We start from the raw sequence: 19626 nt of genomic DNA on the forward strand, positions 1-19626 counted from the left end.
TTTTCCTTCAAGCCAGAAGGGAGACTTGAGCACAGTTCCTGCCTTTCGGCCTTGACCGCTGCAGGCATCTGGAGAGTGACCCAGCATATGGAAGATCTCTCTGTGCCCACCTTCCTTCTCCCTGTATGCGTCTTCTCCTTCTTCTGTCACTGTGTCTTTCAAATAAAATAAATCTAAAAAGATGTTCTGGTACAGAAAGTTTTTGAAACTCATGCATAGTTTTCTTCACATTACACATCTTCCACGAACATTTTGAAGATTCCTCATCTCATCTTGGCACTCGGAGGACTGAGTCCACACAAGGAAGGTGTTTTGAAACCAAGCTAGATAGTCTTGGCTTATTTAATAAACAATGCTAGGGCATCTGGTTATTTATTTGGAAAATACTGTTTGACCCTATGTATCTGAGTATCCAACTGTGTACAACTTGAAACGATAAAAAACCAAAACAAAACAGCAAATAGCATTAATAGACACAGCTTCTTGATGTCGATGAAGGCGAGGGAAGGAGCTGCCAGTGGGCAAGGGGAATCAGCGGGAACTTTCTGAGTGCTTCTATGTGGCTTCTGATCCAGAAATTCTACCCTGACAAATATGTCCTAATGAGGGACAATTAGAGATGGACAATTTGCTGCAGTTTTACTTGTCACAGAGAATGAACAGAAACAAACCACAGGGAGCTGTGAGATCTTTCTAGAATTTCACATGCGCAATTACGTTTTTTTTTTTTTTCCTGGCGGAAAGATAAACATGGCCTTTAGGAGCCGATCAACATGCACCAGAGCCTCCATCGCAAACACTCACCTTAAGACATCAGAATCCATCCTTGACCTCCGTAACAACACATTGAAATGATGACACTATGCAACCTTGTGCCACTTACTGTCCAACACCATTATATGATTACTCACTTCCACGTACTGCATCACTAATGATGGGTGAGACCGAAACCTGGGCTATGTTACATGACAACTCTGTAGATGTACATGCTGTAGTGTCCATTACTCAACCAGATATGACACAACGGCTGATTCTCTCATCTTTTAATGCTTCGCTACCGCCAGTGCCGAAGTAAAGATGCTGATAATGCTGTTGCAAGATGATGCTAAAATAATCCTTAGACTATAGTTTCCCTGGAGAGAAATCCTTGATATTAGCTGATAAGTGTCATTGTCAGAAGACAGTGGGGGTCTGCGTTGTGGCACACCAAGTTAGGCTGTCGTCTGCAGCACTGGCACCTGCATGAGCTCATCCAGTTGCTCCAGCGATCCAGATCCCTGCTACTGAATCTGGGAAAGAAGTGTAAGACAGGGCTGATGCAGTGGCATAGCTGATACAATTGCTGCCCACTCCATAAGGGTGCCGTTTCAAGACCATGCTTTATTTCCATTCCAGCTCCCTGCTGATGAACCTCAAAAAGTAGTGGAGGATGGCTCAAGTGATTGGGTCCCTGCATACACATGGGAGACCTAGAGGAAGCTCTTGCCTCCTGGTTTCAAACTGGTCTAGCTCCTGCCTTTGTGGCCATTTGGGAATGGGTGATCAGATGGAGGATCTCAATCTCTCAATCCCTTTTTATTTCTGCTTTTCAAATAACGGATGCTTTTATTTAAATCGAGTGTAAGATGGGCCAAGTGCTTGGACCCCCTGCTAGCTATGCGGGAGACTTGGATGGAGTTCCAGCTATGTTGGGCTTGCCTGGCTCAGTCCTGGTTTTTCTATTTGGGGGAGAGAACCAGCAGATGGAAGCTCTCTCTGTGCCATTCTGCCTTTCCAATTAAATCCATAAATGTTCTAAAAGAAAACAATTCTCTAAAGTGCAACCTAATCCAGTTTTAGCAAACACAACTTTCCACAAATGCAGAAGCCAAAACAACGGGGGAAAATGTTTACAACTGTGCAATGAACTCAGTGGTCACATATGGAAAATTGAGGGAGAGAGTAACAGGACGGTTAAAGCATTGTGAATACCCTTCCATCTAAGCAGGTTCCCAAATGGAAGGCTGAAACTACCAGGATCTGCATCAGCCGTCACCAAATTCCACAGCTGAAAGCTAAGAAGTTCAGCACGACAGTCCCTCTACCCTCGCTTTATGAAGACTCTTGGAACATCCGCTTGCTGTATCAATTAAGATCTCTGGCTGTGGTTAACCACAGAGGTGGAACTGCCTCCCTTCTGCAGGCTGGTTTGGCAGGCTGTCCTTGGAGGATGTGACTTACAGCGGGCCCGTCTGACCTTCACTACCAGCAAGCTAGCAGTGCCCAGCAATGGTGGCAGGGCTAATGAAGGGAAGGACTGGAAGCTATAACACATCACAATTTGGTCTGGAAATCCAGAGAAGGGATGGAGGCAAAAGCAGTGGGCAGAAAACCACCAGCTCCACACCAGAATCCTGGCACAGGTTAGGGACTGCCTGGCCATGCCAGTTAGGTGGAAATAGCACAGAAGAGATGGAGGAGATGAAGAGATGGTGAGAGTTGGGCAAGGCAGCAGCTCAGGCCTCTCGGGTAGGTGTCGTCAGCCCTGCCCTGCATGTGGAGAAGACAGCAGTGCCCTTCAGGAGCCAAGAGCCTCAAGGAGCTTCATTTTGTGAACAATGGGCAGGGGAATCCCTAGCTAGATCCAGTTGAAATGACTATGATATGAAAAGGTAATATAATATCACCATTCTTCTCGTGCTGCAAAATCAACAGCGCAAATGGTCTTCAAAAAGTCTGTGGAAAATGTGAATTACGAAAAATGATGCATGGATTGTGTTCTCTTTTTCTGGTGCCAGAATAAGCTTGGCTTTTTCCATTCCCCCCTAGCCCAGGGACTTTCTGACCTCAGAGGGAACTGATCCAGGGGTTCCCAAACTTTGCTGCACATTCCCATCCTTGTTCCAAAGGCAGAAAACGAAAATTCACAGAGGCAGCACAGAGGTTGCTGGGATTGTAGGGAGAGAGGGAATACGATGTTGTTCAGTGGGCTCGGAGCCTATGCTCTCTACTGGCTTCAGTCTTATCCATTCCCCAAAATTGGGGTGCCTGGAGGCAGGGGTTGGGTGAAGCAGCAATTGAAAGATCTCTGTGTTCCCCTGCTCTGTTTCAAACAAAAATAAGAACAAATAAGAAAAAAAAATTTAAAAGACAATTGATTTTGGTGCAAAACATTTTAAAATTCATATATACATGGAATCTTCAAAAAGTTCATAAGAAGTATATCATGAAAAAAAAGCTATGTGTGGGTGTGGATTTCTGAAGGTTTTTCCAACAAAATTAACTGAACCTTTTAATTCAATTTCTGTGAGCCTTTAAAAAAAGATTAATGTGTTTTTATCAGAAAGGCAACATTTTACATAGAGATACCAAGGATCTTCCATCTGCTGGTTCACTCCCCAAATGGCCACCATGCCTGGAGCTGAGCTGATTTGAAGCTAGGAGCTTCTTACATGGTCCAGGACCCAAGGACTCGGATCATCTTCTGTGGTTTTCCCAGGTCATCAGCAGGGAGCTGGATGGGAAGTGACACAGCTGGGACTTGAACCAGCACCCATAAGGGATCCTAATGCTACAAATAGAGGACTGGCTTCTTGTACCACCACACTGGCAACCTTGTGAACTTTTAGAAGTTGTTGCACACACAAAGTCTTTTCTATCATCTCAATTTTCATCTCTACTCTTCTCATTAGTAATCAAATTCACATCAGTTCATTCCCTCCTCAATCAGAAACCCATTTCATCCATCTGCATCTTTTGAATGATATTGCGCTTGACTTAACCGAAAAAGAGTTTGGGCCCCACTGATCCAGCGTCTTCCCAGCTCTCCTGTTTCCTCAACTTTTGGGCAGTCCTATTTGCTGAACCCTCTGCTGACCCTGTAGAGTTCACTGACCCTGGCTCCATCTTCGGCTCACCACATCACTCCTACACCAGTAACCTCTTCTGTGTTCCTCTCCCTGTTCCTCAGCGTCTCTGAGCTTCCCTTATAAGCTCCATGCTCTTCTCTCTTTACTCAGTCATGCTGGGGACCACCCAGCCTCATCACACCCACAGCTTTCTTTTGTGGTCACATGCAGGTCTGACGGTCATCTGCGTGGGCATGCCAGCTGTCTTGGCCCACATCACTAGATATCCAGTGCTTTCTCGCAGAGAAGGAATCCCTATTTGCCTGGGACTTCCCCCTGGGCTGAAAGGGACATTGACAAATGAGTGTGTTCTGAGAACAACACAGAGGCTGCTCAGGGGTCGGAAAACAACAGTACTTAAAACTGCTCAACAGGCCAAGAGCAATGACCTGAGGGTCCACTGGGCTCTGGGGCTCCAGCACAGCTTTCTGCAGGTTTGTGAGGATTTGCCACTTGGGGGAGGGGCAGCAGCAATGCGCTTTTTGTCTTTATTTTGTTTCAGAGAACAGAAATTAGCAGGTCTGTTTTGGCTCAATGGGAGGGGGAAAAAGTCTTACAAAAAAGTCAGGTTCTGTTGCTATTCTGGTCTCTTCTGGCCCTTAAGGCTGGTGTTGGCCAAGTTATTGTAACTTCCACGGGACTTCAGCATAACACATGGTCTCTTGGGACAGTGAACTCAGCCCATTGCTGAAGGTGTTGAAGAATCAAGGCCTGCTCTGAGAGGGCAGTGGGCCAGGTTACTGCTGAGAACCCCTTCCCTGTAATGTTCTGTGAACTGCTCTGCTCGCACACAGCTTGTCAGCATTGCTGACTTGGTGTGTCTGACATGGCATCGGCTGTCTCGTCCAAGTACTTGGGCTATCATGGGTGCCGCTGTTCCTCTATGCTTCTGGACTAGAACTCTCATTGCACCTTTCATTTTGTGTCCTTTTTCAGCCCTTTGTCTCTACTTCTGGAAAATTTCTCTGATTTGCTCTTGATTCCTGATTTCCACTGAAATAATTACAATTGAAGATTCATCAAAACACATGTAGACAGCAGTCACTGAGTTTTTAAGTTGGCATGGACCCTTCAGAGATCAGGCCCAACCTGCTTCTTTTATAGATAAAGAGAAAGGGATGCACAAGAATGGAAGACTCACCCAAGGTCACACAGCCAGTGGTGACAGTTTTAAGCTTTCCACTCCTAATACCTCACCCTTGTCACTTCCTTATATGGCAACAGCCATGGCTCCCCTGATACACTTTAACTTCATTGGCTTTTTAGCAATTGGCCATGACTTACCCGTGGAATGATGGTCCTTGGTCAAACCATATGCGATAATTTAGGAATTATCCCTGACCTTTTAACCATCACAGACCACTGGGTCTGCTTTGAGTTAAATACCACTATTCTTTTCCGTGCTTCTCACAGACACTGCCAAACTAGGACTGCTGAATTGTGAAATAAAGAAAAGTGCTAGCCAGCTTGAACTCTCTAGAGTTTGCAAATCCAGGCCATTTGGATCCTAAACGTATTACTGTACTCCAATGAGTACAAAAATTACATCGATCATGTTAACTGGCTATGCGCTGATGGCGCCCATCAAAGATCCTAGACTCACATGGGTTCTTCTGATGCTGTTCTGGTCTCTTCCAGTTCTTGTGCTTGTTTCAGCCAAGGCGATTTAGCTTCCACTGGACTCTTTTCTGAGGCAAAAAAGAACACAAACAACAAACTTGATTACTATCAGAAAAAGGAGCCTGACACTAGGTCTTTATTGGCAGGAGATCTCACTAAGTTCAGAGGTTACAGTTTTCAAGTACACACTAACACAGGTGACTCCTGGAGTGAATAAAAATGTACACAGCATTTTCATCTTTTTAATTCATCTGAACAGAAGAGAGAGATCTTTTATTTGCCAGTTCACTGCCCAAAAGCCCACAATATATGGGCCAGGCCAAATCCAGGAGCCTAGAGTTCAAATCTCACACTGGTCTTAGGCTACTTGAGTCTAAGCACCTGATTTATCACCTGCTGCCCTGACCGCCCCTTCCTCCATGATCTCCACCTCCCAGGGCATTCATCAACAAGAAGCTGAAATGGGAAGGGAAGTCAAGATTTGACCCCAGGCACTCCAATCCATGTTAGAATCTTTTTAAATTAATACATTATCAAAACATAACCCAAATAACCTGACGATACGGTTGGACGTGCTCTCAAAATTACCATAACATGCCTTTTAAAAATCAACACCAATTTCTGCTATCTACGTGTTAAGCCCCTTATTTCAATCACATTAGCTTGCTTTATTTTTCCACAAACTTCTTTTGCTCACTGACTGCAGAAATCATTAGAGAAACGTACATAAGAGAGAGGGTGAAAGATGCTGTGTGATAGTTTATTACAACTCCTTTGTTGTTGTTGAGGAACATGACTGCCAATCACAGCTGGCAGATGTGAAGACACAGATCATCTAGTTATTAAGGAAGTAAAAAGGAAATTGGGGTGGCCCTGGAGAAATTACAGATGCTATGTAGGTGGCTGTGGAGGTTTCACAGAGTGAAGAATAAAGGAGAAAAAGACTTTGCTGATGGAAATCACGTGATCATGTATGTCCCTGTCACAGCCAATAGCGACTTTCCAGTCCAATAAACACTTGATAAACGGTTAGTTATGAGGTTATTTGTACGGTTAGTGAACTCAGAAATCTCAAAGGAGACTTTTATCATCCTAAGACACTAAGGAAGACATCCTCTTAACTAACAGGTAGGAATAATCTTACCTTTTCAAGAAAGTTACTTGTCATGAGGGTTGGAAATACCCTGCAGACACTGTTGAAAGTGATCATGAGAACAGAGGGTCATCTATTCCAGATATGATACTGAGCTTTTTCAACCCAGTTCTAGGAGTTTATGTGGAAGCACAGAAAAATAAAAATCTAAGTTCCCTATTCTTATATCAATTGCTCAGTCTTTCTACTCCATGCAGCAGACATGTGACGAAGGTAATACCCCTCCTCCCTCGAAACCTACACTCTCACGCAGTAGTCTATGCAAAGCACATCTACGACGGAGAAGAAAGAACGTGGGAGCAGACAATCCCCCTCCCTGCTGCACATCTTCCTCCTCTTCCTGCTCCTCTTTCTCTTCCTCCATGTCCTCACGTTGCACGCATCCCTTCTTTTGCTCCTATTGTTTATTCTCTTGCTTCTTCAAGGCAGGGACTGCATCCCATGACATCATCTGGCAAGCTTAGTCCCACCGAATCTGTACTAAATCAACAGCAGCTCAGGGCTCCCTCCAGATGCATAAACGCCATGTGTCCAATGTCTTTGTCTATGTGGACATCTCTACTGTGATTTCCTAGTAAAACAGACTTTTTAAGCAAGCAAGTGTGTTCAAATGGAAAGGCTGGAATGGAAGAGCCAATTTAAAAAAAGCATCACCAACTTACCTTTGGGTTTATAGCATGGGATAGGAACGACACACTCCTCTTTGATGTGCAGCTTCAGTTGTGGGTTGCAGCCTCCCACGTGCTGTCCTTGGTGGTTGATGCACAGGACAACCCGGTAACGCAACCCCCGGCCACAGGTCACCGTGCACTTCAAAGACAGAACAAGAAGCCAGGGAGTTTCGTTGTCACTAAGAGATCCACTAAATGATTATTTTATCATATGCAGAGCGGAGCCACTGAGCCAAACCTTTAGATAAATATTAGGGAAGAGCGGGAATGGAAGCTGACTTATCTTCAGTGCTTGATTTTCTGGATCTTTTCTTGTAAAGCTTCTTTCCAATTCCCAATTCCAAAAGTATTCAAGATAGGATCACAGCGAAATCCAAATCAAAATGCCCTGACATCTTCTAAGAATGTATGAGTCTTAAAAGATCTCATCTAAAGTCCAATATGAACATTAACTTGATACAGGTTTCCCCAAATCTGATTAAAAACTCACACTGCATTCCCCAAAACTGTTTGTGAAGCTGAAATGGGTCAGAGCTGTGAATATAAGTTGAATCAAATGTCAGCTGAGCTGGAGGATTATCTTCATATTCTGGCTGTAGACATCAGTCTTGTCTGAAGGCGATCATTGAGGAGATATATTGGCCAAACATAGAGACACGTGAAAGAATTCACAGAAAATGAAAATCAAAGGGGTGAACACTTGGCCCAACATGTAAGAGGTTTCTGGAAGCCTTACACAGACTGCCTGAATCCAGATTTCTGCTCATGGGCCTTCAGGCAGGCAGTCAACGAGGATGGCTCACCAACCTGGGTCCTTGCCACCACCGTGGGAGACCCAGATGGAGTGGCTAACTCCCCCTGCCTCATGGCTTACATCAGGCCTTTGCAATTATTTAGGAAGTAAACTAGTAAATGGAAGCTTGCTTTCTCTTTCTTTGTGTCCCCCACTCTCTCTAAAATAAATAGATAGATTTTTTTTCAAAGCTTATTTTGGTGCAAAGAATTTTGAAATCCATGCATATAGGTTCTTTTCAAAAATTTTGCAGAAAATGACAGAGTCTCTAATCTACTGATTCACTTCCCAAAGGCCTGCAACAGTCAGGGATGGGCCAAGCTGAAAGTGAAGCCAGGAACTCCATCCAGGTCTCCTGCATGGTTGGTAGGAACCCAAGTACTTGAACCATTATTGCCTGCCTTCCCAAGAACACTGAAAATAGCACTCCAATATTATGAAATATCAGCATTCTAAGTGGCAGCTTATTCCTCTGGGCTACAACACTGGCCTCCAAATTTATAATTTCTTATTTTAAATAAAAATCCTTTTAAATTCTCATTATTTGTGTTTTATATTCTTTTTTTTCTTAAAGAGTCTCCTTCTACCTGTTCAATGTCAGGCCTACACTCCTGGACATATCTTAGTTGGGACCCCCTGGAACCTTACTGCCTGCTGACCCTGCCCAGGTTGAGAGTCCACTGACCCCTCTCTCATCGCTGGTTAGCCAGTGGCTTTGCCTGAATTTAACACAGCAGCCAGCCAAGGGCTCCCACCCACCAAGCCAGAGCTATGCTACTGTTCCAGAGAGCAGGAAGAGTCTTTCCAGTCACTAACCGTCTTTTTTTCAAAAGGTTCATTTATTTGAGAGAGGGAGAGAGAGAGAGAGAGGAAGAGAGAGAGAGAGAGACACACACACACAAAGAGAGGAATCTTCATCTAGTTTACTCCACAGGGTCACAATAGGCAGGGCTGGACCAGGCCAAAGTCAGGAGTATGGAATTCCATCCAGGTGTCCCATGACAGTGGGAGGAACCTAAGCACTTGGACCATCTGCTACTGCCTTTCCAGGTGCATTGGCAGGAGCTGGATGGAAAGGAGAGCAGCTGGGATTGGGACTGGCACTGGCACATCCATGGGATGTCTGTTGCAGACTGTGGTTTAATGAGCTGTACCATATGCTGCCAACCATAACAGCTTTGCATTCAGCCCTGCTGAAGCTCTGGCATTAAGTTGCATAGTCACAGGATGGTATTTTTGTCCCTCCCCCCAACCACCCAGCCAGCATGTACACATCTCTTTCTGGAAGAACACCCTGAGAGACCTCTCTGACCTCACCAGGCCACCTGGAGCTCGCTGAACAAATACTGAAACAAGAAGAGTTAAGTGAATTTTGGTAACAGGTTTTCTTTCTAAGAAATCAACTCACTTATGCACAAGTTCATCAATTTGAAATGTACATGATATTGAAAGGCTATTTGTTAAAGCTTTTATTTATTATTTATTTTGGAAAGGCAGATCAGATATACAGAGAGAGAGAGAGAGAGAGAGAGAGAGAAAGAGAAAGAGATCGATCTTCTGACTGCTGGTTTACTGCCCAAGTGGCTGCAATGATTGGAACTGAGCCAATTCAAAGCCAGGAACAGATTCCCAAGGCTTTGGGCCATCCTCTCCTGCTTTCCCAGGCCATAAGTAGGGAGCTGGATGGGAAGTGGAGCAGCTGGGACACAACAAGCACCCATATGGGACCCCGAAGCGTTCAAGGTGACAATTTAGCCACTTAGCCTTTGTGCTAGGCCCAAGAGACTAATTTTATAGTGGCTAAGAAATAGAGAAAAAAGTCTGTCCAAAGAGAGAAAATAATGTACATGTGATCTTAGGAAAAAAAATGGTGGAAAATCTGAATTGTGAAAATAAAATTAAAACAAAAAAAATGCATGGATTTCAACAATTTTTGGCATCAAAAGAGATTCACATTAACTTGCTACAACCTGTCAAGCAGGATCTAGTTTGAGTCACTAAACAGAACGAGACATTAGTTGGAATCTGCCCTTACGAGAGCAACACAGGCTCTGCTAAAATTCAAACAAGAATGAGTATCCAATTGACAAAGACTCTTCGATGGAAAAAATGGTAAAACCATTGAAGCGTAGAACTTTCTCTGGAAATTTCACAAAAGGGGAGTTCAAGATTGGGAAGTGCTCCATCCAAGAACTGTGATGGGAGATAAAACCCGGGCGTGACCAGTGTGATCCTGAAGGCAAAGTAGACCCAAAGCAATGGCTACCGAGGGCCGGGAGTGGCCTGATCAAAGCAACAGCAGATGTGTTAACAGTGAAGATCTGGGAGACACCTGATGCCTTCGGCTGGTGGACTCTCTGAAGGCCAAAGAGTGTTAGCTCATTCTGTGAGACACAGCCATTGGAGGAAAACAACCAGGAGAATGTCATCAGAGAGACCCTCTCCATCACAGCAATGCTCCTGGCTCCTGTTCTCACCACACAAGGGGAACCTTGTGAGTGTTTGCTCAGCATCCACCTTACGGTCCTAATTTGGTTCCCTCTCATTTGCTTTTGGTCCTAATCTTTAAAAAAGATCCTTCTTTGGCTAATAATGTAAAAAGACTGAACTGACTTGACATTTCTAGGATCCTCGGTTTTTCAGATACGGACTAAATAGAGAACAGTTACCACGGCTTGAAAAAGTGTCTGAAACTTAATGGAGCTCATTTTAAGAAATAAAGTTTATGTTTTGTCTTAATATTTTTTAATCTTTGAATTCCAGCTTTTCTCAGACTTTTGAAGTCCCCTGACAGTGGAACTACTCAACCCTAGAGATTCTGATCTCCATCTAAGTAGTTTCTGTAGGACACTGGACATTTATCTCAAAATGACTTGGTCCGTATTTGCATATTGACTCCTCTTCAGAGCTGCATATGTATTCCCTAATACAAAAGCTCAATGTCTGTGAATGTATTTGATTGTATTTTAAATGAAAAATATTCGAAGCCAAATATAGTGTGGGTTAATAATTCTTTGTTTTTATGTAAGCGAAGATCAAGGCCTGATAAACTTTAGGGATGGTGTAGAAACTCTAAAGCCCCAACACCTATAGATAAGACCTAACAGCGCTAAAAACAACCTCTGCAGGTTACAGAAATGGTGTTGATCAGGAGCTCGGAAAGTGAAAGTCCTTGATGAGCAGGCAACAAATCAAGTTATCTGAGATAGCTCCTATTTCTAAATCTGAATGAGCGCTTCATCCAAGGTTCAGCCAACAGATCATTTTTGATGATTTCTGTTTTTTGGTTGACAGCTCAGGAGTTCAAGGGACTAAATGACCTTGCTGAAATAAAATTCTTCCATGCTAATGTATTTATTTATGTCATTAAACTTTCCCACCATGTACATGCAAAATAAGACAAGAAACAATGAATGACACAATTGTTGTTGAACTTACGTTTCATCCTGGCAATACGTATAGAGATCATTTTTTAAGCATCATCCATCTACTAGACTGATTTTCAAAATAAATGCGCCTTTCATAGTATATAATTATCCAGCAGGATTTGAAATGTACTTATGTTGTTTGGGTTGTGTATTAACTTTAAATATCTCCATTAAGTTTTCTGTCCATAGGTAACTAAAATAAATTTTAATTACTATACATATTTTCTTGAAAAGATGTAGAAGAATATAATCAATAAAAAAAACTTTAAAGCATAAAAATCCATTCCATCACATTAAAATTCTGTAAGGAGAGTAGACTGAAAATGTGAGTTCAAGAGAAAAAATCTCCAAGTGTACAGATTGTTGGAGAGGCACTTGTCTGTGTACTTTTTTTAAAAATGAAAGTTGGGCCTGATAAAAATCATCCTGACATTTAGACTCCACTGGGCACATTAAAAAAAAATGCTGTAGCAATTTTAAAATGTCAGCATTCACAGCATATTGGAAATTATATTCTTTGCCATTATTGAAACTTATGATACAAAATGTAGATGTCAACTCAAATAAATGTAAAAGGCATGTGATTTTTCCAGACTTCTTTTGGGGGTGTGTGAACAAAAAGGAGTTGATAAGTTCTGCCCTAACAAGTCTGAATATAGCTTTCCAGGCTATGGCCTTTCATCTGGTGATAGCAAAGACCAAGCTGGGGCTTCACCGGGCAAACGTCCGTATTCTCCCAGCAAAGTGATTTTCCGAACTCTTTCCTGACACCTCCAGATGCAGCCCATCCTTCTACCTTGATTCCCTGAAGCACTGATCCTGGATTCCACTTGGCTGTATTACCACAAGTCTGCGCTCCCACATCCGTGCTCCTGGATTCTAAGCTTCTGGAATCCTAGGAGCCAGTAGCGTTTACTTCCTAGTCTCTTATCTGAAACGTAAAGCTGAATACATAGATGGCTACCCATATGAACTGTGAGAAGTCAACATTTGGTTCCTTTTCAAAATAAGATGTTTAGCTGTGAGTAGCCAAGTAAGCTGGACTGGCAGCTAGATTACATGCAGCTGAAAGTTCTCCCGAAAACAGGGTGTTAGGGGAGTGGAAGTAAATGTTGGGAAGTCTGTAATGCCATTATGCTTAGCCAGTGCGGACCTGGGGGAGGGATCTGCAGGCAAGAAAATAAGTAAGTTGCTCTCACGCACCCCAGGGGAGCTGATGCTCCACATCTCTGATCCTACAAAAAGACCTCTAATAAAGCTCATAATAAAGCTCAGTTTCCCTGCACTTGCTGACTCAGAGTCCACCCCTCGAGTGAACAGCTGAGGCTGTTTCTCACTTCAGTGCTTGTCTGTTTTGAGGTAATTCTTCAGAGTTCACTTCAAGGAGCTAGAAAGACTTGAGTTGGCTATGCCTTATTGTCTAGCAAATTGGAAGGTTAAGCTGAAAATATGAGATGCCAAGGCCTGTGTTTTCATAACTTCCTCTGTCGTCTTTTTAAAAAAGCAGAATGTACGCTGTTTTGACATAAAGCCTTGTTCTGCTTCTGGAATGTCTATTTTTCTTATTTCCCACAACTTGCTCCCTCAATGATTTCCAGGATTGCCTGCCTCTGCTCTTTCCCAACCTCACGTTAGTTTTCTTCATTTCCTGAGAATTGATTATCTTCTTTCACAACTCTGGGAAGTTTCTTGATGACTCCTAGATGAAGGATATGCTTCCAATTTAACATCACCATTTTCATCTTCATCTTCCAGTCTCAAGATAATGGCTTCTCTCTTCAAGCTAGATGAATTGGGGCTTTTTCCACTTTGTAGTCATTTCAAGCTGAATACTCAAAGAGGAGTTGAGCACAAGGCAATGAAAGCTTCCTGACTGACTCTGCCCCGCATATGTTCCTTCCAGACGTGTCACAGTCCTTCATTATTCTTAAAACTCTCTTACAATCCAAGACCTCATTACATGTGACATTATCATCAACTCTTACCTGAGACCAGTCCATGGCAATCCACTTGGGGCAATCGAATAGATTGCAGGTTTGCATGACCTTGGGCTTGGGTGCATACATGCATTTCCACTCTTCCACTTGCAGTATCTCTCCATGCATGGATTCTTCCACACACACGAAGCTCCGCCTCTGGATCCCTCCACCACAGGACACGGAACACGCAGTCCAAGGGTTATGTTCCCAGCTCCAAAGCAAACAGAGAAAAACACGTTATTTATTTGTGCTATTATGCCTTGTTGTCTCAAGTTTGCGAAGCTTGTTGGGAAAAGCATGGGTCTTAAGGAGCCAGCTATAATTGAAGATGAAAGAACATATGACACATGGAGTTCTAAAAACGTTTGTCACACAAAAGCTGTAGTTCCCAGGTACTTAACTTTTTGGAACCTGAGGCTTCTGTCAAATGGCAATAACACACCTGCACTAGCTGCCCTCCCTGAGTTGGCTGTTGAGAATTAACGAGGAAGACACAGAATGAAAACATCTTTGAACTGTCTTCAAGCAAAGGTTCACACAATCTGAAAGTCAAAAAGAGTTGTGCTAATCGTCTAGGTGTAAAGGGGTAATCAGATTCTGGATCAATTTCAGTGCTTAGCTTCCTTTATAATGCTCAACTATTTAAGAAACGTTTGATGGGAAGCATGACCACAAGAGAACCGTCTGTTCAGCTCTTACATGGAGCTTTCTTACCACGGAGGACAAGTTGTTGGCTTTGTAAAGAATCTGCTACTCATTCATCCTACATTGCAGAATATGACTGTAGACTGTATGCTTTTCCTCAATGACCAGGAGACAAAGAAACCAGTAACTCACCGAGGGAGAGGCTGGAAGTGGTCGTAGGGCATGATCTCTTTAAATCCATCACTGCAAATGAAACCATGGTGAGAAGATCATTTCCAAGTCAGTGAACACACTGATCAATTGCTTGACATGGTGTTGGCATCCCAAGAGACAGAGTCTTCTCAGGTTCAAAACTGTGACACATAACGAAGCATTTCCAAAAATTCAACCATCATCTCTGTAATCTTTAGAAACATCCCTGACACAAACTATCCCCAGTAGAGTATAGAAATACAGAAAATTTGAAGTCTGGATACATTAACTAATGAGAAAGCATTCTCTTAATTTGGATAAATGCTTTCATTCCGTTTTGGCATCATGATTCAGGTCAAACACCTTCATGATATTAACACAGTCATTGTCAGTTGGATCTTCATGAAACCACTTTACAGAATCTGTCCTTTGAAAGGTCTCTGCTCATGATAACGTTTGACCAGGATTAGTGGGAACGGGCAGCACAGTGACAGGAAGTGAAGCCCATGGAGATTGCTTCCTATTCCACCGTGTGCTTTGGCTTTGGCCAGCTGGCAGATAACTGGGGGATTCTGGGACTTCATACAGTGGTGTTATTTTAAGATATGATAGTAAGGCCAGGAAACTTCCCCAGGCGATCCAAGACAGCGGGTACTAAATTATGCAGCAGGATATTTTATGCATAGCTTTTCTGCTTTGGCATTAAAATGTTCTACTTCCTTGCACACTGCATTATTTATATGAAATTTAATGTGAACACTTCCAGAAGTCAAAACATGGTTGCAGATGACCTAGTTTTAAAGCTAACATGTGAGTGAAAGATATTCGTTACTGCCCAATGAACTAAATGGCATGGTGGGAGGATGAGATGCTTAAGAAGGTTCATTATGAAAAGCTTATGCACTCAAAGGACACAGTGAGAGAGGGAGAGTGAGAGAGAGCACTGGGCCAACTCATTCAAATAGCTATTGAATCCTCATCCTTATCAGCTGTGGTTGTACGTGTGAATGTAGGCACCTGCCACTAGCCTGTGTCCAAACCAGGAAATGAGAATGAGTTGCTATACATTGATTTCTCCTTGCTTTGCCGTGTTGTTGATTAGCGGGTAGCAGATCTGGCTTTTTTTTTTAAAGGATCAGGGGACTGGGTGATGACACAAACCTGGATGGGCAAGGGTCCATGCTGCATTCCTTCAGTTTGGGTTTAGGTTTAACATTTTCAGGGTAGTAGTGGCAGTAGTGGTCAGGCACCACCCTCTTCAAGCGGATATCCACGCACTCTGCAGAACTGAGCTGATACCCTGGGGGGAGAGAAGAGAACGGTATGAATTTTGCCATTGTTTTATGTTTACTTAGCAACTTTCTCACTCGCTGCACATACTTTTTTCTCTTCTGAAGTAACTTCACACAGTGGTTCTGAATCTATATAACAGAACCACATGGGAACCCTCATTTGGATCAATACTTGGGGTCCTTGTGGTCCAATTAAATCAGAAGCGCTGAAGCTGGAGTCCAAGAAATCAATACTTTAAAAAAAAAATCCTCAGAGCAAGCACAATGGCTCAATTGGTTAATCCTCCGCTTGCAACTGCCAGCATCCCGTTTGTGCACTCACTTGTGTCCTGGCTGTTCCACTTCCCATCCAGCTCCCTGCTTGTGGCCTAGGAAAACAGTTGAAGATGGCCCAAAACCTCAGCACCCTGCACCTGTGTGGGAGACCCAGAGGAGGCTCCTGGCTCCGCACTTCAGATAAGCTCAACTCTGGCTGTTGTGGTCATTTAGGGAGTGAACCAGTGGATGGAAGATCTTTCTCTCTTTCTCTCTGCAAAACTTACCTTTTCAATAAAAATAATAAGTAAATCTTTACAAAGAAAAAGACCAATTCTTGGTCGGGGGCGGGGAGGTCAGACATTGTGATGCAGAAAGTTGAGTTGCTCCATGAGATGCCAGCATCCCCTAGAAGTGCTGATGGAAGTTCCCCTTATGAGCCAGCTGCATGCTAATGAGCCTGGGAAAGCAGTGAGTGACAGCCCAAGTACCTGGGAGACCAAAGTGCAATTCCTGGCTTCTGGCTCTTGGCTCCTGGCTGCTGGCTCCTGGCTCCTGACTCCTGGCTTTGGCCTGGCTTAGCTTAGCCCTGTCTATTGGGTAGTGAATGGGCAGGTGGAAGAGCTTTCTATCTCACCACCTCCATCTCTGATACTCTGCTTTTTAAATAAACATTAAAGCAAATCTTACAGGCAAAGATTCTTGACTCTTCTAAGATGACAAGATGTATGGCCTGGTTTGAGAATGGCACCATGACCCACCCGTCCACCCCAGGAGTCTTCTGAGGGGTAGGAATAAAGACTGGAGCTTGAATCTACTCAATCCAATTTGTACAGTTTCTAAGGAAACAGAACTTTACTCAGAAATGGGTTTTGTGCACTAAAAAAAAAAAAAAAGGACAAAACAAAAACCAGGTCCCAAACTGACACTTCTATTTGCTAACAGTTCTGACTACAGGCTTCCTGGTACTACGTGTCATGTCATAATGTAACCCATTTCTTTTAAAGAAAGGTAATTTCTTCAAAACTATAATGAACTCTTCAGGAAAAAAAAATCATGCCCAAAACTAAGCTCTCAGCCCCTGCTAATTTTGTCTGAAGGCCTAAAAATACATGTAATGTCCTAATTCCCAAGAAGACCTGACTTTGTAAATCACCAGTCAACTTTCTACAAGGCATGGCTTAGATGTAAGCTGAGTGTTGAAGGACTGACTGGCATGAGTTATGAAAAAGCAAGGCCAGAACCACAAGGATGAAAACCCAAATGGAGTCATTAAAATGGTACTCCAGTGCCAGTAATTGCCAAAAAGTCTGCAAAAACAGATGGTGAGAGCAGTCTGGGTACTGTCTCCAGAGCAACTTCAGTACCTCCCATATGTTGGCACAGAAAAGGCCAGCCAAGTCCCTCTAAGAGCTCACAGTGCCATGGAGACCAACACATGAACTATCTTGATTACCCCCATATCCAAAAGGCCATTCATGCAAATCTTATAGATTTAATTACTGCTATAATTAAAATTGGGTAACGCTTTCCCCGTGGGTTTTAATGTGTGCATCTTAATCTCTTGCCCCAACACATATAGACAGATCTTGAGTTACGGCAAATCTTTGTTGTAAATGGAAACATACTTCCAAAAGACAAGGAGCATACAGGTGTTCCTGATTTGGGGGATTTTTCTCTAATTTTTACCACAGTTTAGAGATAACCAAAAGCAAAAGAAATAAGGCAGAATGTCTTCCTACATGGTGAGTGAATGTACTGAAATCCTGTCGATGTACAAAAAAAGGCAAGCTCCTCCAAAGCTATCAGTGACCCCTTGACTCTTCCTGCCCTGGTCTGATCTCGGGGGGCCTCACTAACAGGTGCTCCCACACATACTGATGTCTTCTATCATTCCATGGGGGATGAGAGGCAGCCCTCTGCTCCCAGAAAGTTAACCAGTAGGGCCGAATCCCACAGTAAAACAGCCCTTCCAGAGCGTGTCTAAATGGGAATGTCTCTGAACAATGTGTGTGAGGCTAAGGAGTAAAAGGTCAGGACATGTTCATTTCCTCATACGGGAAGAGTCAAAAAGTTCCTGCCATCCATTTGCTTTCATTTCGGAGGCCTATGGGAAATGTCTGCCTTTGTAAGAATTAGTAAGTTGAAGCCAGATAGACAGATTTTCCATCTGCCGGTTTCATGCCCCCAAATGCTCACCACAACCCAAGCTGAGCCAGGCTGGGGCCAGGAGCAAGGTGTTCAGTCCAAGTCTCCCACATTGGTGGCAAGGGACCCAAGTACTTGAATCATCATCATCACTATCTCCCACGATGCACATTATTGGGGAGCTGGTATTGGCGCAGACTGAGATCATAACCAGGTCCTTCAGTAAAGGACATAGGCATCCTAACGGGCGTCTTCCTCATTGTGCCAAACACCTGTCCCATAACTCTTGTCTTTCTCATGGCCTATGTGGCTCTACTGGGGTGGGATCCTGCTTCTGGTTATAGAATATTCCTAGTATCTGTGGTTGTGTGCCACTGACTCTGAGAGCATCCACCTATGGTCACCGAACCAAATGCATAGCATATCACCCATCGCCAGTGTAACTGTGAATGCTGGCAAAGGCTCAGTCAAGGGCCTAAACATGACACAGAGGCACTTCAACACAATGCAGGCTTAGTTTCTGACCCAGTAACTATGTCCTCAATGTGCACCAAGTGCCAGGCACCATGCTAAGACCCTGGACATACATCATTGCATTTTATCCACCCCTCACAGATTCACATCACCTGCAAAGCATGCTCGATCTAAACCAGTCCTCACTACAAGAGAGAAGTGGAGGCTCAGCAGGTCTCAGAGTGGCCTTGTTAGATATGCAAATTTACATTTTACTAGCTAATCCAACAGATCATGCTGCCTATGGTTTGTTTTAGGACTTAATTATTGGAAGGCAGAGTGTTGAGAAACAGACAGAGAGAAAGAGAGAGATTCTCCATCTGCTAATTTACTACTCAATGCCGTCAACAGTAATGGCTAGGCCAAAGAGAATCCAGAAGCCAGAAACTCCTTCCGGTTTTCCATGTGCCTGGCAAAAGACCCAAGTATTTGAGGCATCACCTGTTGTCTCCAGGGCACATTAACAGGAAGCTAGTTGGAAGTGGAACTGGGACCTGACCTAAACTACTTAGATATGGGATTTGGGCATCTAGAGTGGTAGCGTCACCTGTCTCCAGGCTCACTGCCAGGCTGTGAACAGGGTTGGCCCCAAAGTCTGTGAAGCCCCGATTGGCCATCTTTTACCTCCTTCAGTTTTAACAGGTGACAATTGCCTTTAGAGATTTCCCTTGCCGCCTGCTGGGGAGTCAGTGATTCAAGCTCTAAAGGGTGTTTCGGCCACAGAAAAGCTTTCTCAATGTTCAACCCCAACTAAGAAGCTGTGGCTTTCTTGTGCTAGGGGTTCTCAAAGCTGAGCAGCATGGAGAGTCTCCAGAAGCAGAGTGTTGAGTCTAACCACACACCCGAATCTCTGATTCAGCAGGTCTGAGCTGGAGCCTGAGAACGTGTACCCTAACAATTCCCTTTAATCAGCCTCCAGAGATGCTGCTGTTGTTGCTGGCACAGGGAACACTTTGAAAACCACTGATTCTTGATTCTGCTGGAGGCAGAATCATGTCATCTATCATCGGACACCAGGTCCTAGCAAGAGCTAACTGGAACACTGGGAAG

The 19626-nt window shown here is 43.7% G+C and overlaps 1 protein-coding gene across 1 annotated transcript in view; it reads right to left on the reverse strand.

The window, feature by feature from the left end:
• The window catches only part of LOC121168269 (ADAMTS-like protein 3), a 306621-nt gene that overhangs the window by 103589 nt on the left and 183406 nt on the right, over positions 1–19626 (reverse strand). The window contains exons 12-16 of the mRNA XM_040998189.1: positions 15530–15668; positions 14369–14419; positions 13538–13742; positions 7323–7470; positions 5491–5575 (exon numbers count right to left, since the gene is read on the reverse strand). Coding sequence (XP_040854123.1) covers positions 5491–5575; positions 7323–7470; positions 13538–13742; positions 14369–14419; positions 15530–15668 — 628 coding nt within the window. The remainder of the gene's footprint in view (positions 1–5490; positions 5576–7322; positions 7471–13537; positions 13743–14368; positions 14420–15529; positions 15669–19626) is intronic.

The sequence above is a fragment of the Ochotona curzoniae genome, unplaced genomic scaffold (genome assembly GCF_017591425.1).
Source record: "Ochotona curzoniae isolate NIBS_2020 unplaced genomic scaffold, NIBS_Ocur_1.0 patch82, whole genome shotgun sequence".
Taxonomy (NCBI): domain Eukaryota; kingdom Metazoa; phylum Chordata; class Mammalia; order Lagomorpha; family Ochotonidae; genus Ochotona; species Ochotona curzoniae.